The following is a 14787-nucleotide window of genomic DNA, read 5'->3' on the forward strand; positions in this document are numbered from 1 at the left end:
ACGAGGACAGTTGTGAGTAATTGCTTTGTGCATTATTGTCAGAGTTCATTATAATATTTTCCGAATCATATTTCGCTCTTGGAAGCAAGAATTCATAGCTTATGTTAGAACAGAAACAAGTTAACCTACCACTGAAGTTTTAAGGAACTTCTGCGGGCAGTCAACTGTACTAGCCAACATTTTCACATGGTAATGGCAAACTGTCATTAAACTGCACCTTAAGTAGAAGTGTAGCTTTCGTGGAACTAGAACAGTCAAAGCGAATTACAAGTTTTGACAACCGTAATCCTTCACGAAAGTAAATGTAGAGATTATGAAATTCCTACAACAATCATAAAAGCTTACCATACAATAACCAAAATACAAACTCTCGCTTACCTAATCTCAGTTCTCCGAAGTTTCCACATCCTATCTTCTTCCCGACTCTAAAGTTGGGACCAACCATCAACACACCCGAACTACTAGACCCAGTGTGTCTGCTGGTATGCATGTTAGTTCTTGTTCCTCCGGCACTTGTACGTGAAACTCTCTTCGCAGCTTCTTCGCGTGTATCTTTTTCCCTTTCTCTGTCTCTTCCGTCGCGCTTCTGCATACTGTGTGGAACACTAAGATCGAATTAAATGGATTAGCACTGAATATGGCTGCTCTTGTCACAGGTAGGCCTCGGGCCTACAGACGATACTTGCAGCCATGCAATTTGTCGCTGCACACGTTTGGCTTTCCCCCTCATTAACCCCAATTAAACATCGGTGTTTGACACACATATATAAGCTATTCACAGCCTCGGACTTTTGGCACATTGCTATATATTTCTCAAAAAATGAAGTAGTTCACTATCACCCAGACAATACACAGACACATCCATTACTACTTCTCACTTTCCTGTTCCCGTCAACTCGCGGAATGATACGAACAAAAAAAAAGCGAGAGTAAATAAAAAAAAAGGATTCACAAAATATCGCATATACTATATCAGTTACAATCCTAATAACGTGAGTAATTTCCTCTATAGATTTAGGACAGAATCCTACCGCTCTGAAAGAACGTAATATATTTCCAACATTCAGTACTACTTGCAGGCCAATTCAGAGCAACACATTTTGATGTGTAGAGGTGATTCAGGCGCTTGCGCAATGTATAACCCTATATAAATAAGAGTCAAATTGTTGTCCTTAATGTTTTGACGGAAGAAGTCATATGAGTCACAACTGCCAAAAATCCAAGTTGTGAAATGGAAATACATTTTGTTATTCTATTACCTTCATTTATTTTATGACAGAAACAAATAAGAGACGTGTTGATAACTCAGTGCGATTGCAGCTTGTGTTGCCTAGGAAACCAATGATGCCAGTTTTTGAAAAGTTCATCTAAATGTTAATAGCCTCCACCAGGCTAGATCTGTAGGTCTTTCGTAAAACTCATTCCGTTGCCAGTTTACGGGGGATATCTGAAGTCATGGATGCCTTACGTGGTCCTAACGTTCATGTTATCTTAAGTTTGAAAGAGGGTAAGTTATTACGGTGATGAGATTTTAGGTTAAGAGAGAACTTGTTTTTGTAATACCATTAAGGAGACCTTCACACTTCTAGAATTGAAATGGAAATTGGTGTTGTTGTTTTTTTTCTTGTTTCTAAATATCCAGAAAATTTTCCTGCTGAAAAATGGCAATCAGTCTGTACGTAATCTACTTGAATCGTGAGTCTGTTACTTGACATGTGCCAAACAGGCCTAATATAAATCCGTGCATTTGAGGGTGAACAATGAACAATTTTGAATTATGCTCTTGTTAGAATAAGCTATTTGACGGACAGTTAACATGGATATTTACATGTTAGGCCTAGACTAGGGACCCTAATTTTACGATGCACGTTAGCCTACCATAACATTTTAATATCTCGAAAATGTTCACTCTCAGAACATACATACTTCTCGTAACGCATTGACAATGCGATGTTCCAGTATTTTCTTGCAGAATTTTCTTTCATACGAGTGCTTTCACATGTTTAGATCGCTGAACTCGTATATACAGTACTTAGGTTATTCATCATCATTAACTTAGTCGTTTTGATCATTGCTGAGCGTCGGGACCTCATAACCTCTGCATTCCAGCCTTGATGAGAGCCTCCATCCAGAGTGGCTTTCAGCTTTCCGTAACATGATCTGAAGAGGCAAGCCGGTGATCTTCGCCTGATCTAACCGTCTACTTGCTGTTCTTCCCCGTGGTCTACTGCCTTCTGCTTTGCCTTTCAAAATAGTATTTTCTAAGTTTTCTTCTGAAAATGTGGCCAAGGAACTGGAGGTAACACTCACTCACATAAACGGTCCAGGTCTCACAGACGTACAAAATGTCTGACAACACTAGTGATTCAACCAAGCGCATCTTTGTAGCTTTGATATTGCCCGGTTCTGCCAGATCTTAGTGAATTTAACCATTGCAGCATGACCTAGAACAATATATCTTTTGATCTCTGTTTCACAGTTTCCCCTGTCATTGATGACTGACCCAAGGTATACAAATTCCTTTACTATTTCCAGGTCCTTTAGACATCTTGTAAGTTGGATTTGATCTTGCCGATCAACTACCATTAATTGAAGACTAATAATCTTCACTCTTGTAAACAGGTCAGTGAGTTCCTCTTCACTTTCAGCTATAACGGAAGTGTCTTCTGTAAATCGCAGGTTGCTAATTTTTCTGCTCCCAATCAAGATACACCATTCCAGCCATCAAAAGCTCTCTTGAAGACACATTCTGCATAGATGTTGTAAATTGAGGTGATAATATGCAACGTTGCCTTACTCCATTTGTTACATTTATTTATTTTCCGTGTCCAGATATACTGCTAAATAGGCCTAATGTTTCTCCGATATTTGGCTTCAAGGACAGCTTTATTGTTGGCCTGCGGAACATCTTCCTTTGTGCACGGTGATAAAAATGAAATGAAAATGGCTTTTAGTGCCGGGAGTGTTAGAGGACAAGTTTGGTTCACCAGCTGCAGGTCTTTTGAGTCAACACCTGTAGGCGACCTGCGCGTCGTGATGAAGATGAAATTATGATAAGGACAGCACATACACCCAGCCCCCATGCCAGTGGAATTAACCAATTATGGTTAAAATTCCCAACCCTCCAAGAATCGAACCCAGGACCCCTGTGACCAAAGGCCAGCATGTTAACCATTTAGCCATGGAGCCGGACTGCACAGTGATAGTAAATGCTGACAAACCAGAAGGTGTTCTTCATCCTGTAGTAGTGCACAATCACAGGTCATGTCTCCTTGTACATAGCCCCAATTAACTAGGTTAGACGTGCACTTTAAAACACCTGTGCGCATCCGATTAAGGGTTTTCCAGGCAGGATAGGAAGGCGGAAACCTGCAGGCGGTTCTTCCTTTGAACTCGGGAATGGGTTACGTATTTGTGTTGCCACAGTTCATGCTTTCATTTGTCTGGCGTATCAACAAGTGGTATGGTTGTTCTTAAAACACTTTTTCTTTTTGCGAGTTGCTTTACGTCGCACTGTCGCACTGACACAGATAGGTCATATGGCGACGATGGGATAGGAAGAGGCTAGTAGTGGGAAGGAAGCGTCTGTGGCCTTAATTAAGGTACAGCCCCAGCATTTGCCTGGTGTGAAAATGGAAAACCACCTTCAGAGCTGCTGACGGTGGGATTCGTGCCCACTATCTCCTGATTACTGGATACTGGCCGCACTTAAGCGACTGCAGCTATTGAGCTCGGTGACCTGAGTCTAATGGGCTGCATTTGATGGCCATAAAGGGGGTGACGTGGATTAGTTGACTGCTTCCGACGTTCGACTTCTGCTGCTACTTCCCTTCTTATGTGAGGAGGGGCGATTCCTGCGATAGGATAGATATTTTCTGTTGGAGTTGGTCCCAAGACACCATGTAATTATGCAACCAGTGTCGTTCACAGCAATATCTATTTGCTTAGCATGGGCAGAGTTTTTCCTTGCGGGTGATGCATATTCTGCAGCTGATAGGCAGAGGGCCAGGGCAGATGTGCCTAGGACATAAGGAATGCACCCCAAGACCTTCCTGTTAGTTTTCTAATATTATTCCTAGTGCACACCTTTTGTTTGGTATTCTGACAGTTTTGTTTGAAAGATAATGTTCTGTCCAGTTATACACAGAAATACCTTGGTGTGAAACAGTGTTCAAGTACTACTCCTCTCCATTACACGCACAGTTTTCTACTGGTTTCTTCGTTACATAGATGAAAGGCACAAACTTAAGTTTTGCTGGGGTAGGGTCTCAAATGATTGTTCTCGTAGTATGTAGCAAGTTCTTCGAGATGTTTTGCCAGCTTTTCTTCGACCTCTTCAAATATATTTCCCTGTGCTGCCGCTGCTGTGTCATCAGCGTAGATAAACTGCTTGACTTCGACAGGAATTGGTCATCAGATGTTATAGAGCAGTGGTGCAAGAACACTTCCTTGGGGTAATCCGTTTTTTGAGTTCTCAAACGGCTGTTCTTATTTTGAAGAGAGATGTAAAAGCGCTGATTTTGAAGATTGCATTCAACAAATTTTGTAAAATTATAGTCCCTTGTTTGATACACTTTATTCGCCAATCTCTTATGATTAATGGTATAAGCTGCACTAAGGTCTATGAAACAACACCATTCACTTGTCCCCGCTCGTAGCCATCCTCTGTATTGCATGTTATAAATCTCATTCCATATTGACGGTTATCACTTTACAAATAAAAAGTTTAATATAATCCTCCTTTTCAATACAAAACAACAATCTATAACTTACTAGATGGGACAATATCTATACATGTTTCAGCCTATCTACCCCCTGTGGGTGGGGGCGGTAGAATAACACCCACGGTATCCCCTGCCTGTCGTGAGAGGCGACTAAAAGGGGCCTCAGGGGCTCTGAACTTTGGAGCGTGGGTTGGCGACCACGGGCCCCTCAGCTGAGTCATGGCATTGCTTCCACTTACTTGTGCCAGGCTCTTCACTTTAATCTATTCTGTCCGACCTCCCTTGGTCAACTCTTGTTCTTTTCCGACCCCAACGCTATTAGGTTTGTGAGGGCTAGGGAGTCTTTCATTTTCACGCCCTTCGTGGCCCTTGTCTTCCTTTGGCCGATATCTTCATTTTTCGAAGTGTCGGATCCCTTCCATTTTTTCCCTCTGATTAGTGTTATATAGAGGATGGTTGCCTAGTTGTACTTCCTCTTAAAACAATAATCACCACCACTATCTAAAGGCCATCCTCAGTAGGAGCTCAAATATTACATTTATGCAAACAAATAAAAACATTGATGAAGTGTGTGGAATTAACATACAATGATCTTGATTGGCAAAGTAAAAACATTGAGGTAGAAAATCCTCTTGTCTAAAAACTTGTTTGGTCGACATAACACTTGCTAATCCTTTTTTTAAAGTAGAACACTGTGTTTTTATTCCCTTTATGACGGTCTCGCTATGCTGCGCAATTTGTAATTCTTCAGATGATTGACGGTATTCACGATTTCACTGAAAATAATTATAAAGTGTGTAAAATTCAAGAAATGTGCAGTCCTGCAACTAAGATTTCATAATTCCAGTGTAGAAAAGTATGCTTCGTTTTATCCACTATGAAAACAACCCATTGGATATTTAACATGTGCAGTTTACTCTCACAGCTATAGCTGTGCTTGGATATAAATATTGAAATATGAAGACTCACATTCTTACAACATATTGCATGAAAGTTTAATTACAACCAATGGCCATATAAATCCAAATAAATACAAAGATAGTCTTATCATTCTGTCAAACAAAACTTTGTCAGTGGTATGTCTCTGTCAACAGGAAGTGGCATGGTATCTACCACATATTTTCTCACAATGAGAGCATACACAGTCTGAATCAGGGTGATGAAACATTAATCTTCTGTCTAACTTATGGTGGAAACCATGCACCACGAATCTAGTCGTTGTGTGATACAGCTCGTAATTTGTTCTTTTCCAGCCTTGCAAGATGATTGCAGCAATGGTAAAGAAGTCATCCCAGATTTCTGCCCTCTTTGCTGATAAATTTTGCAGGGCATTCATGTAGCTGGAATTGGCTGGAAGGAGCAGCTTAAATCTTAGCTCCTCTATGTAGTATAGGCCTAATTCCCTGGCTAGCACGTATACAAGACAGGACGATGTGAATTTTGACAAGCAAAGTCCCTTTTTCAGAAAAGTTCATTTTACACTTTTGATGTCTAAAAATTGTTTTTTTGAGATGTGTCTAAATATTTTCTAGAGCATATGTAACAATAGGTGATATCTTTATGTTGAACAGCTTAAGAGCTGTTTCGAGGGATTGTTTGCTGAGCTACTTTATGTCGAGCATATTACAGAAACACAGTATTCATACTCTGTCTGAAAATAATACTTCTAGCATAGCACCTAGTCAGAAGCATTTCAAGTTTAATGCTTTGAATGCATACCTCTCCTATGCATCACCTCTCTCAAACTATATCAAACCAAACAAACCAAACAACTCTTTAATAGACTGATTTGCTTGTAGTCTCAGATATAATACTTCATCATTCTTGTAACAGACGTTCTATCGAAGACGCCTGGCTACATATTTCGTGATTTCTGATTCTTGTTTTAAGGTAACACTACAGGTGCTTGATTGGGTTCAGATCTGGACTCTTTGCTGTAGTGTTGGGAATATTTATTGGGTTGCCATACTTCCTAAAAAGAAACTGGATTGTTCTGAACTTAGCCTTTGAAAGAAATACCCCACCTGAATTTTTAGTTTCTTGATGGTGTGGGTTGCTGTAGTCACATCCTACTTCTTGAACCATGAATAGTTGTTAAGTGGCCTAGTATGTGGTACCGAGAGTCGGGATACCAGTTGTTATGGAATGGGAGTGGGCATCTCGGACATATTGTGAATCATGACCCTCTTTTTGCTCAGGCGGCTAGGACTATGGAATCCACCAGTGGCCCTTAACCCATTAAAGAAGAGATCCTCATTTGGACTATGTGTAAGTGAGGGTAGCATCCTGCTTCTCAGAATTTTTCATCGAGTACGCTCAGAATATTTTAAGCAAGGCTCGGACCTACGAGAGTAACGGAGTCCCACTCCCATTTGACAGGCGAGGGACTCCTTGGAAACAACTTGGCAAACAAAATGGAATTCGATGGGGAGCTATAAATATTAATGGGGCTTATGGAAGAAGGAAAGTAGAAATAGCTGAGTCAGCAAAGAGGATGTGTTTAGATGTGTTAAGGGGAGATAATGAGGAAGAGATAGATTATAAAGTATATTTGATGGGTGTTAAAAAGAGAAGGACAGAGTGTAGGGTAGGACTGTTAATCAGGAATAATATTGCATGCAACATAGATTGTGTTTGGCACCTAAATGAGCTAATGATGTGGGTAGATTTGGCGGTTGGAGGAACTAGGGCGAGAACTATCTCGGTGTATTCACTGTGTGAGGGTGCAGATGAGGATGTTGGCAAGTTTTATGAAGCATTGAATGACATTGTAGTCAGGGTCAACAGCAAGGATAGAATAGTGCTAATGGGCAATTTCAATGCGAGAGTTGGAAATCAAACTGATGAATACAAAAGGGTGATAGGTAAATGTGGGGATGATATGGAAGCTAATAGGAATGCAAAGCGTTTGCTGAACTTCTGTCCTAGTATGGGATTAGCTGTTACAAATACCTTCTTCAAACATAAGGCTATTCTCCACTACATATGGAAGAGTAGGGGCACGAGATCCATAATAGACTATATTGTAACTGACTTTGAATTCAGGAAATCTGTCAGGAATGTGAGGATATTCCGGGGATTTTTTCATGATTCAGACCACTGTCTGATATGTAGTGAACTAAGTATATGTAGACTTAGGATAGAGAAAGTGAAATCTGTCTGTAGATGGATAAGGGTAGAAAATCTCCACAACGAGGAACTTAGACAGAAGTACATGGGTATGATTAGTGAAAAGTTCCAAACACTGGACATTAAGCAGATTCAGGATATAGAAAGAGAATGGGTTGCATACAGGGATGCCATAGTAGAAACAGCAAGAGAATGTCTAGGAACAACTGTGTGTAAGGATTGGGAGAAAGCGAACCTGTTGGTGGAATTATAAACATAAAAAGAAGGCGTATAAGAAATGGCTCCAAGCAAGTGCTAATGCAGGCAGTGAATTGTACGTAGAGGAAAGAAACATAGCGAAACAAATAGTTGGTGAATCCAAGAAGTCGTCGTGGAAAGATTTTGGTAATAACTTGGAAAGGCTAGGTCAAGCAGCAGGGAAACCTTTCTGGACAGTAATAAAGAAGCTTAGAAAGATAGAGAAAGAGAAAATGAATAGTGTTTTGGGTAAATCTGGTGCACTCGTAATAGATCCCAGGGAATCATTAGACAGGTGAAAGGAATATTTTGAAAATCTTCTCAACGTAAAACTGTAGTGATGTCGCAAACAGCCGACCTTATGGGGAGGAGGACAATGATGTTGGTGAAATTACAGTTGATGAAGTGGAAAGGATGGTAAATAAACTCCATTGTCATAAAGCACCAGAAATAGATAAAATTAGATCAGAAATGGTGAAGTATAGTGGGAAGACAGGGATAAAATGGCTTCATAGCGTAATAAGATTAGCATAGTGTGTTAGTAAGGTATCTTCAGATTGGACAAAAGCAGAATTTGCACCTATCTATAAGCAGGGGAACAGGAAGTATTGCAACAACTATTGAGGTATCTCATTAATCAGCATACCAGGCAAAGTATTCACTGGCATCTTGGAAGGGAGGATGTGATCATTAGTTGAGAGAAAGTGGATGAAACCCATTGTGGTTTCAGACCACAGAGGGGCTGTCAGGATCCGATTTTCAGTATGTGCCAGGTAATTGAAATGTGCTACGAGAAAAATAGACACTTATGTTTTGTAGATCTAGAGAAGTGCACTGAGGGAAAAGATGTTTGCAATACAGGGGGACCATGGATTTAAGGGTAGATTATTAAAATCAAAGGCATTTATGTTGACAATTGGGCTTCAGTGAGAATTGACAGTAGAATGAGTTCTTGGTTCAGGTTACTTACAGGGGGTTGACAAGCATGTAATCTTTCACCTTTATTGTTCTTAGTTTACATGGATCATCTGCTGAAAGGAATCAAGTGGCAGGGAGGGATTCAGCTAGGTGAAAATGTAGTAAGCAGTCTAGCCTATGCTGACGATCTCGTTTTATTGGCAGATTGTGCCGAAAGCCTGCAGTTTAATATATTGGAACTTGAAAATAGGTGTAATGAGTATGGTAGGAAATTAGTCTTTCTAAGACTAAATTGATGTCAGTAGGTAAGAAATCCAAGATAATTGAATGTCAGATTAAGAATACAAACCTGGAATAGGTATATAATTTCAAGTATTTAGGATGTGTGTTCTCCCACGATGGTAGTATAGTAAGTGACATTGATTCAAGATGCAGTAAAGCTAATGCACTGAATTCGCAGTTGTGATCAGCAGTATTCTGTAAGAAAGAAGTCAGCTCCCGGACTAAACATTCTTTACATTGGTCTGAACGCAGAGTGAGAAGAAATTATTTTATTATTCGTGTCAGAGGTACCAATATATACAAGAAAGGGATACTGAATATGAAAAATATCATGAACAAATTAATCGTATATGGTTATAAATGAAGCACTTGAGAAATTTGCATATGAAGTATAACAAATGGAAGAACATACATAAAAATCAAAAAGGAGAAATTGAGTATTACTTGAAAATATCTACACTATATATACATTATTTACACAAGTTGTGACCAGTATTTGGCTACATTGATGGCATTGTTTCTAGCCAGTACCAATTGCAACCCTGTACATGAATCTGGGCATAGACGACAGTGCAAGAGGTTACAAAACGATAAGTTAAATTGTACAAGATCCACCTTTTCAATACAAGATATGTTGTTGGTTAAAATTACATCATCATTTATTAAATGGTACTGGTTTCAACATCCATGGACGTCATCATCAGCCAAATAGGGTCATTATACAAAGATACACATTGAAGTTAAACACACAAAATTGACCCTCATAATTAAAAATATTATTATTATTATTATTATTATTATTATTAAAGCGTCCTTATTGTGGCGAAGTTAGGGCTCTTAGCCCTTTAGATTTGGGTGCTTTGTACAGCATTGGCATCAACGTATGTAGAGAAATGTATGCTAAGTGCGATGCAGTAATGTTAAATACATTGAAAGAAGTGGATAATGTTCCTCTGTGAGCATAAAAACCATACTAAGTCAGTAGATAATACATATAAAAACCATCTTCGTAAATACGATGTTTTACCATATTTTTCTGGAGCGAGTGGATCTTGTGACCGGAACTGTATGTTGAAGAAGTTAAAATATTCCCGATCCAATGCGGGCCTGTAGTATGAAAGATAAAAACGAGTTAACTCGGATAGTGGAAATGGGGCAAGAACGTAAAGCTTTATGAATCTAAAAATTTTAAGACTGTCAAAGACTTCAGACTTATTTCTACGAGGCTTCTCAGCTTTTATTTTATTTGTGACTAACAAGTCGTCAATTTGTACTAATTACCTATTCAAACCTGGACATTTTCGTATGGTGATTATAGCTACAAATTTATAAGTCCAGGTCCAAGGGTTTCAGCCATTCTACAGCACTTTCTGAAAGATGAAACAGGTCGCTGGGACTTCCGGAGTCGGCATGAAGAGGGCAGTGCAGGATGACATGGTCCATGGTCTGCTCCTCGTCAATGCATTCACACATTGGAGAATCCATCCAACCGTACTTATGGCATCAGAAATTGCAGCGTCCATGCCCAGTTCGCAGTCTGTTGAGGCGACACCATGGTTTTCTTGGAAGGTCAAATCCCTTCATTTTCTGGGTTGGATTTGGACCATGAGCATTTGTTCCAGATGTTGAAATTGACCACTCATCCCGCCAGCTCTCATTTAGATTAAAATTTTCCCTCAAGAGCCGGCCAGCAAGTATACGTGCTGGTCTATACTTGCTGGTCTCCTAGATCGAAGTCGTCGTAGTGATGGGTAACAAAATTCCTGGTGAACTGGTAATGAGGGAGATGACCAGATCTTCTTTGCTTCCCTCAGCAGAGCTTCCTTTCTCCTCAGGTGGGGTGGTGGGATATGACTAAGTATGGGTAACCAGTGGTGAGGTGTGTACTTTACAGCACCAGTACCAGTTATGCATCACATGGTATTATTCAGCCTAGTACACTTTATGCACAGTATTCCGCCGCGGAGTAGACAAGAGTGATACCCATTAATCGTAAGCAGTCAGCCGAGGCTCCCGAGGAACTGCCACAAAGCTTGTGCAGTATGTTATTCCTCGTAGCAATTTTGTGAGAGAGCTTGGTGAGATGTTCTTTGGAGCTCAGAATTCTGTCCAGTGTGACTCCTAGATATTTTGGGAATGGGTTATACTTAAGTTTTTCATCAAGGAGTAAAACAGATGGCTTGTAGTTTGAGAGTCAGTTGCTGAGATGAAAACATGAAACCTCAGTCTTAGAAACACTTGGGATCAAACGCAAAAACTTGAAGAATGTTGCCAATTTGACCAAGTCTGCTGAATAAATGCCTTCTCCATCCTCAAAATTTCTGCTTTGAGCTACCAGTGCAATGTCATCTGCATATATGAACTTAGTAGCTCTGGTTGATGGTAAGTCATGGATGTAGAGGTTGAAAACTGGGGCCAATGCTGATCCCTGTGGCAGACCGTTATTTAATTTTCTTTGCAACTTTTAGAATCGCCTGGGAATACTACAAACTCTCTCTCACAGAGCATGTTGGAAATTAGGATATTCGCACAATGAGTCCCCACCATGCACAGTGCCCCATTTCATTTGATTGTCCTTAGATCTTGCAATGCCAGTCCTCAGTCTGTTTAACGACTTCCATGTACACCATCCCTCTTCTTGACAAGGAGGCAACTCTTTTTAATTTAAACACGTTCCGGATGATCTGGGTACCTTTGTTTCCATAGCTTAACCCTGGACTTTCTTGGGTCAGAATCAAGTTGAGCAGAAGACTGTTGAAAACTCTTCCTGGACTTCAGTCGAGCTGGTGGTGGCTGATGTTCATGAAGGGGATGGGCTGAGATGCTGCAAACCTTTTTCTCTCGATATTAGTGGCCACCTCACGCCTAATAATAGGTGGGGCTATACCTGCAAGTGAATACAACTTTTGTGTGGGTGTTGTTTTTAAACAGCCTGTGATTAGCCTGCAGGTTTCATTCAAGTCAGTGTTGACTTTCTTTGTGTGAGCTGATTTGTACCACATGGGACTAGAGTAGCAGAGTGCTAGGGTAGTCGTTCTTACTGTCTGGGGATGGGTACCCCCATACAGAACCAGTTACCTTACGCAGGAGGCAGTTTCGTAATTAAATTTTTGCCTTGAGTTTGGTGCAGTGTGTAGTGAAGGTCAGCGAACGATCCAGGGTAACGCCAAGGTAAACTGGAGTATTACTGTGTTTCAGCTCCATTCCTTTCCATTTCACACTCAGCTTCCGCGGGGCTTCTTTGTTCTTTAAATGAAAGGTGCACACATTAATTTTCGATGGGTTTGGCTTGAGGTGATTTTCCTCATAATAATCTGAGAGCATCTTCAAAGCAGCAGTAAGGTTTTGTTCCACTTGCTTGAAGTTTTTAGTCTGAGTTGCCAGGGCCAGGTCATGTGCGTACAGGAAGCTCCTTGTGTGAGGTGGAAGAGGTTGGTCGTTGGTATATATGTGGGAGACCTTTCGTCCGTATTCTCCATCTACTCTGCTGTCCTTGGAATTCAACAAAGAAACGTTGGTTCTGCAACAGCGTGGCAATAATCTTTGAGAGCCTGAAATCCATAGTAAGATGATAAAACTTCCTTGGAATTGTCTGGTGTTGTACAGTATCATATGCTGAAGAGAGATCAATTAATCAACTCCAGTAATATCACCACGCTGAAATCCATCTTCTATGTGCTGTGTCAGATTAAGGATCTGTGTACAACAGTTCCTTCCTAGTCTAAATCCAGCCTGCTCTGGGATTAAAAGAGGTTCGACCACTGGTGTTATACGGTTCAGAAGCATTCTTTCAAAAATTTTATATAGATGGCACAGGAGTGATATTGGTCTGACATTCTTTGGATCCGTAGGCTGCTTACTAAGTTTCAGGATTGCAATCACCTTAGTCTTCCTCCAGATTTTAGGAATTTGACATCATTCCAGACGATTATTGAAAAGCTGTAGAATCCATTGTTTGGTAGCATTCCCAGATTGTTGAATCTGCTCCATACACATGTCATCTGGACCGTCTGCCTTGCCAGTTTTGCTCATTTTTATGGTGTTTTCCAGCTCGTTCATAGTGAAGGGATTGGACAGACTGGATGTTTCTTGTTCGATATTTCTTTGAAGTTTTGGTGGTCTTTTTCTCTTACTGTTTTGCCATTTATTAGGAGTTGATAAGCTATCTGGTTAGGTTTAATATTGCTGTGTAGAGGACTTTTTGTGGGGTCATTTTTCAGGCATCTAAGTAGCTTCCAAGCTTCTCTGCTGTTTTTTTGCCATATCCAGTTCTTCCATCAACTTAACCCAATGTTTTCTTTTTATTTCACCCATGGACTGGATTAGTTGTTGACCAGCCTGAATATTGTCCTCACTGAATGGATTTTGTTCATAGAACAGTAGGTATTCATTTAATTTATTTACTGTACTGTCGTCCAGACCCTGTATGTGCTGAGACCTACAGCCTCTTGGATTGACATGCGAGAGCATTCTTGCACGGTATCGATGAACACATCATATTCCTCTGGAACAGGTTCGATGTCTGCTACCATTTCATCTAAGTGCTTTGTTTACTTCAACCAGTCAGCTTTCTTAAAGTTGTACTGTCTTCTGAATGGCACAGATTGTGGTTGAACTCATGAGATAACTTGGCGCATAATGGGTCTGTGTTGTGTGTTGGGTATAGGTTCGCACACAGACTTCACACACTGTTGTGATATAGCATCGCTGACAAAAATGAGATCTGGGTTGTATCCACGTCTCCACTGACGACTATTGAAAGAAGCAGGAAGTTGAGCTTGTTGAGTAGGTAATATGATGTCTGTAAAGGAAATTTACGTAGGGTTATGGTCATGTGGCTGAATTTTTTTAGATTAGGGATACGTTGCAAGTGATAAAAATCATTGTTATCCGTATTGAAGATACTGAATGTAGGACGCTAAAAGGTTTGTTTTGTCACCTATTCAATACATATACATTTTACAATTTAGGAATTTATTATTGATTCCACTTGAGACATGTTTCGCCCTTCATTGAGGGCATCATCAGTCAAATTATCTCCTCAAGGCAAAAATCAGGTACCTGGTTAGTAGTTGACATGCACAAATTAATACATATTATTAATACACATTACAAAAATTAAGTATGAGAAACAGTTGTACAATAGTGATGGTTGAACATATAGGTTTATAGAATAAGAAGTCAGCACCAAGCGTAAAATTAAAATAGTAGAGTTCGGCAGTGGTGCTCTGGAGAACAGTTCACGCAATCATGGGAAAATATAAAGTTTTAAAAATATTTACATTATAACAATCAAGGGAGAAAGGGTGTAGTGCTCGGCGTCAATGTTTGTAACCAAAAATTAATGTCAATGGTTGGTAACTATACAGTATTTACATTGTCCAATTGAACAGTTGAGAATAAGGTTTTTAAAAATATTTACATTATAACAATCAGGGGAGAAAGGGTGTAGTGCTCGGCGTCAATGTTTGTAACCAAAAATTAATGTCTTGGTTGG

General features: G+C 40.0%; 2 protein-coding genes across 4 annotated transcripts in view; one reads left to right on the forward strand and one right to left on the reverse strand.

Annotated features, from left to right (window-relative positions):
• Positions 1 to 1117, reverse strand: part of gish (casein kinase I gish) — a 645075-nt gene extending 643958 nt beyond the window's left edge. For all 3 annotated transcript variants that reach the window (XM_067137660.2, XM_068225467.1, XM_067137661.2), the window contains exon 1: positions 379 to 1117. In XM_067137660.2, the coding sequence (XP_066993761.1) occupies positions 379 to 592 (214 nt within the window). In that variant the 5' untranslated portion in view covers positions 593 to 1117. The remainder of the gene's footprint in view (positions 1 to 378) is intronic.
• A 165-nt stretch (positions 1118 to 1282) lies between these two features.
• The window catches only part of LOC136858625 (centrosomal protein of 120 kDa), a 453009-nt gene continuing 439504 nt past the window's right edge, over positions 1283 to 14787 (forward strand). The window contains exon 1 of the mRNA XM_068228779.1: positions 1283 to 1507. Coding sequence (XP_068084880.1) covers positions 1456 to 1507 — 52 coding nt within the window. The 5' untranslated portion in view covers positions 1283 to 1455. The remainder of the gene's footprint in view (positions 1508 to 14787) is intronic.

The sequence above is a fragment of the Anabrus simplex genome, chromosome 1, assembly GCF_040414725.1.
Source record: "Anabrus simplex isolate iqAnaSimp1 chromosome 1, ASM4041472v1, whole genome shotgun sequence".
Classification (NCBI taxonomy): domain Eukaryota; kingdom Metazoa; phylum Arthropoda; class Insecta; order Orthoptera; family Tettigoniidae; genus Anabrus; species Anabrus simplex.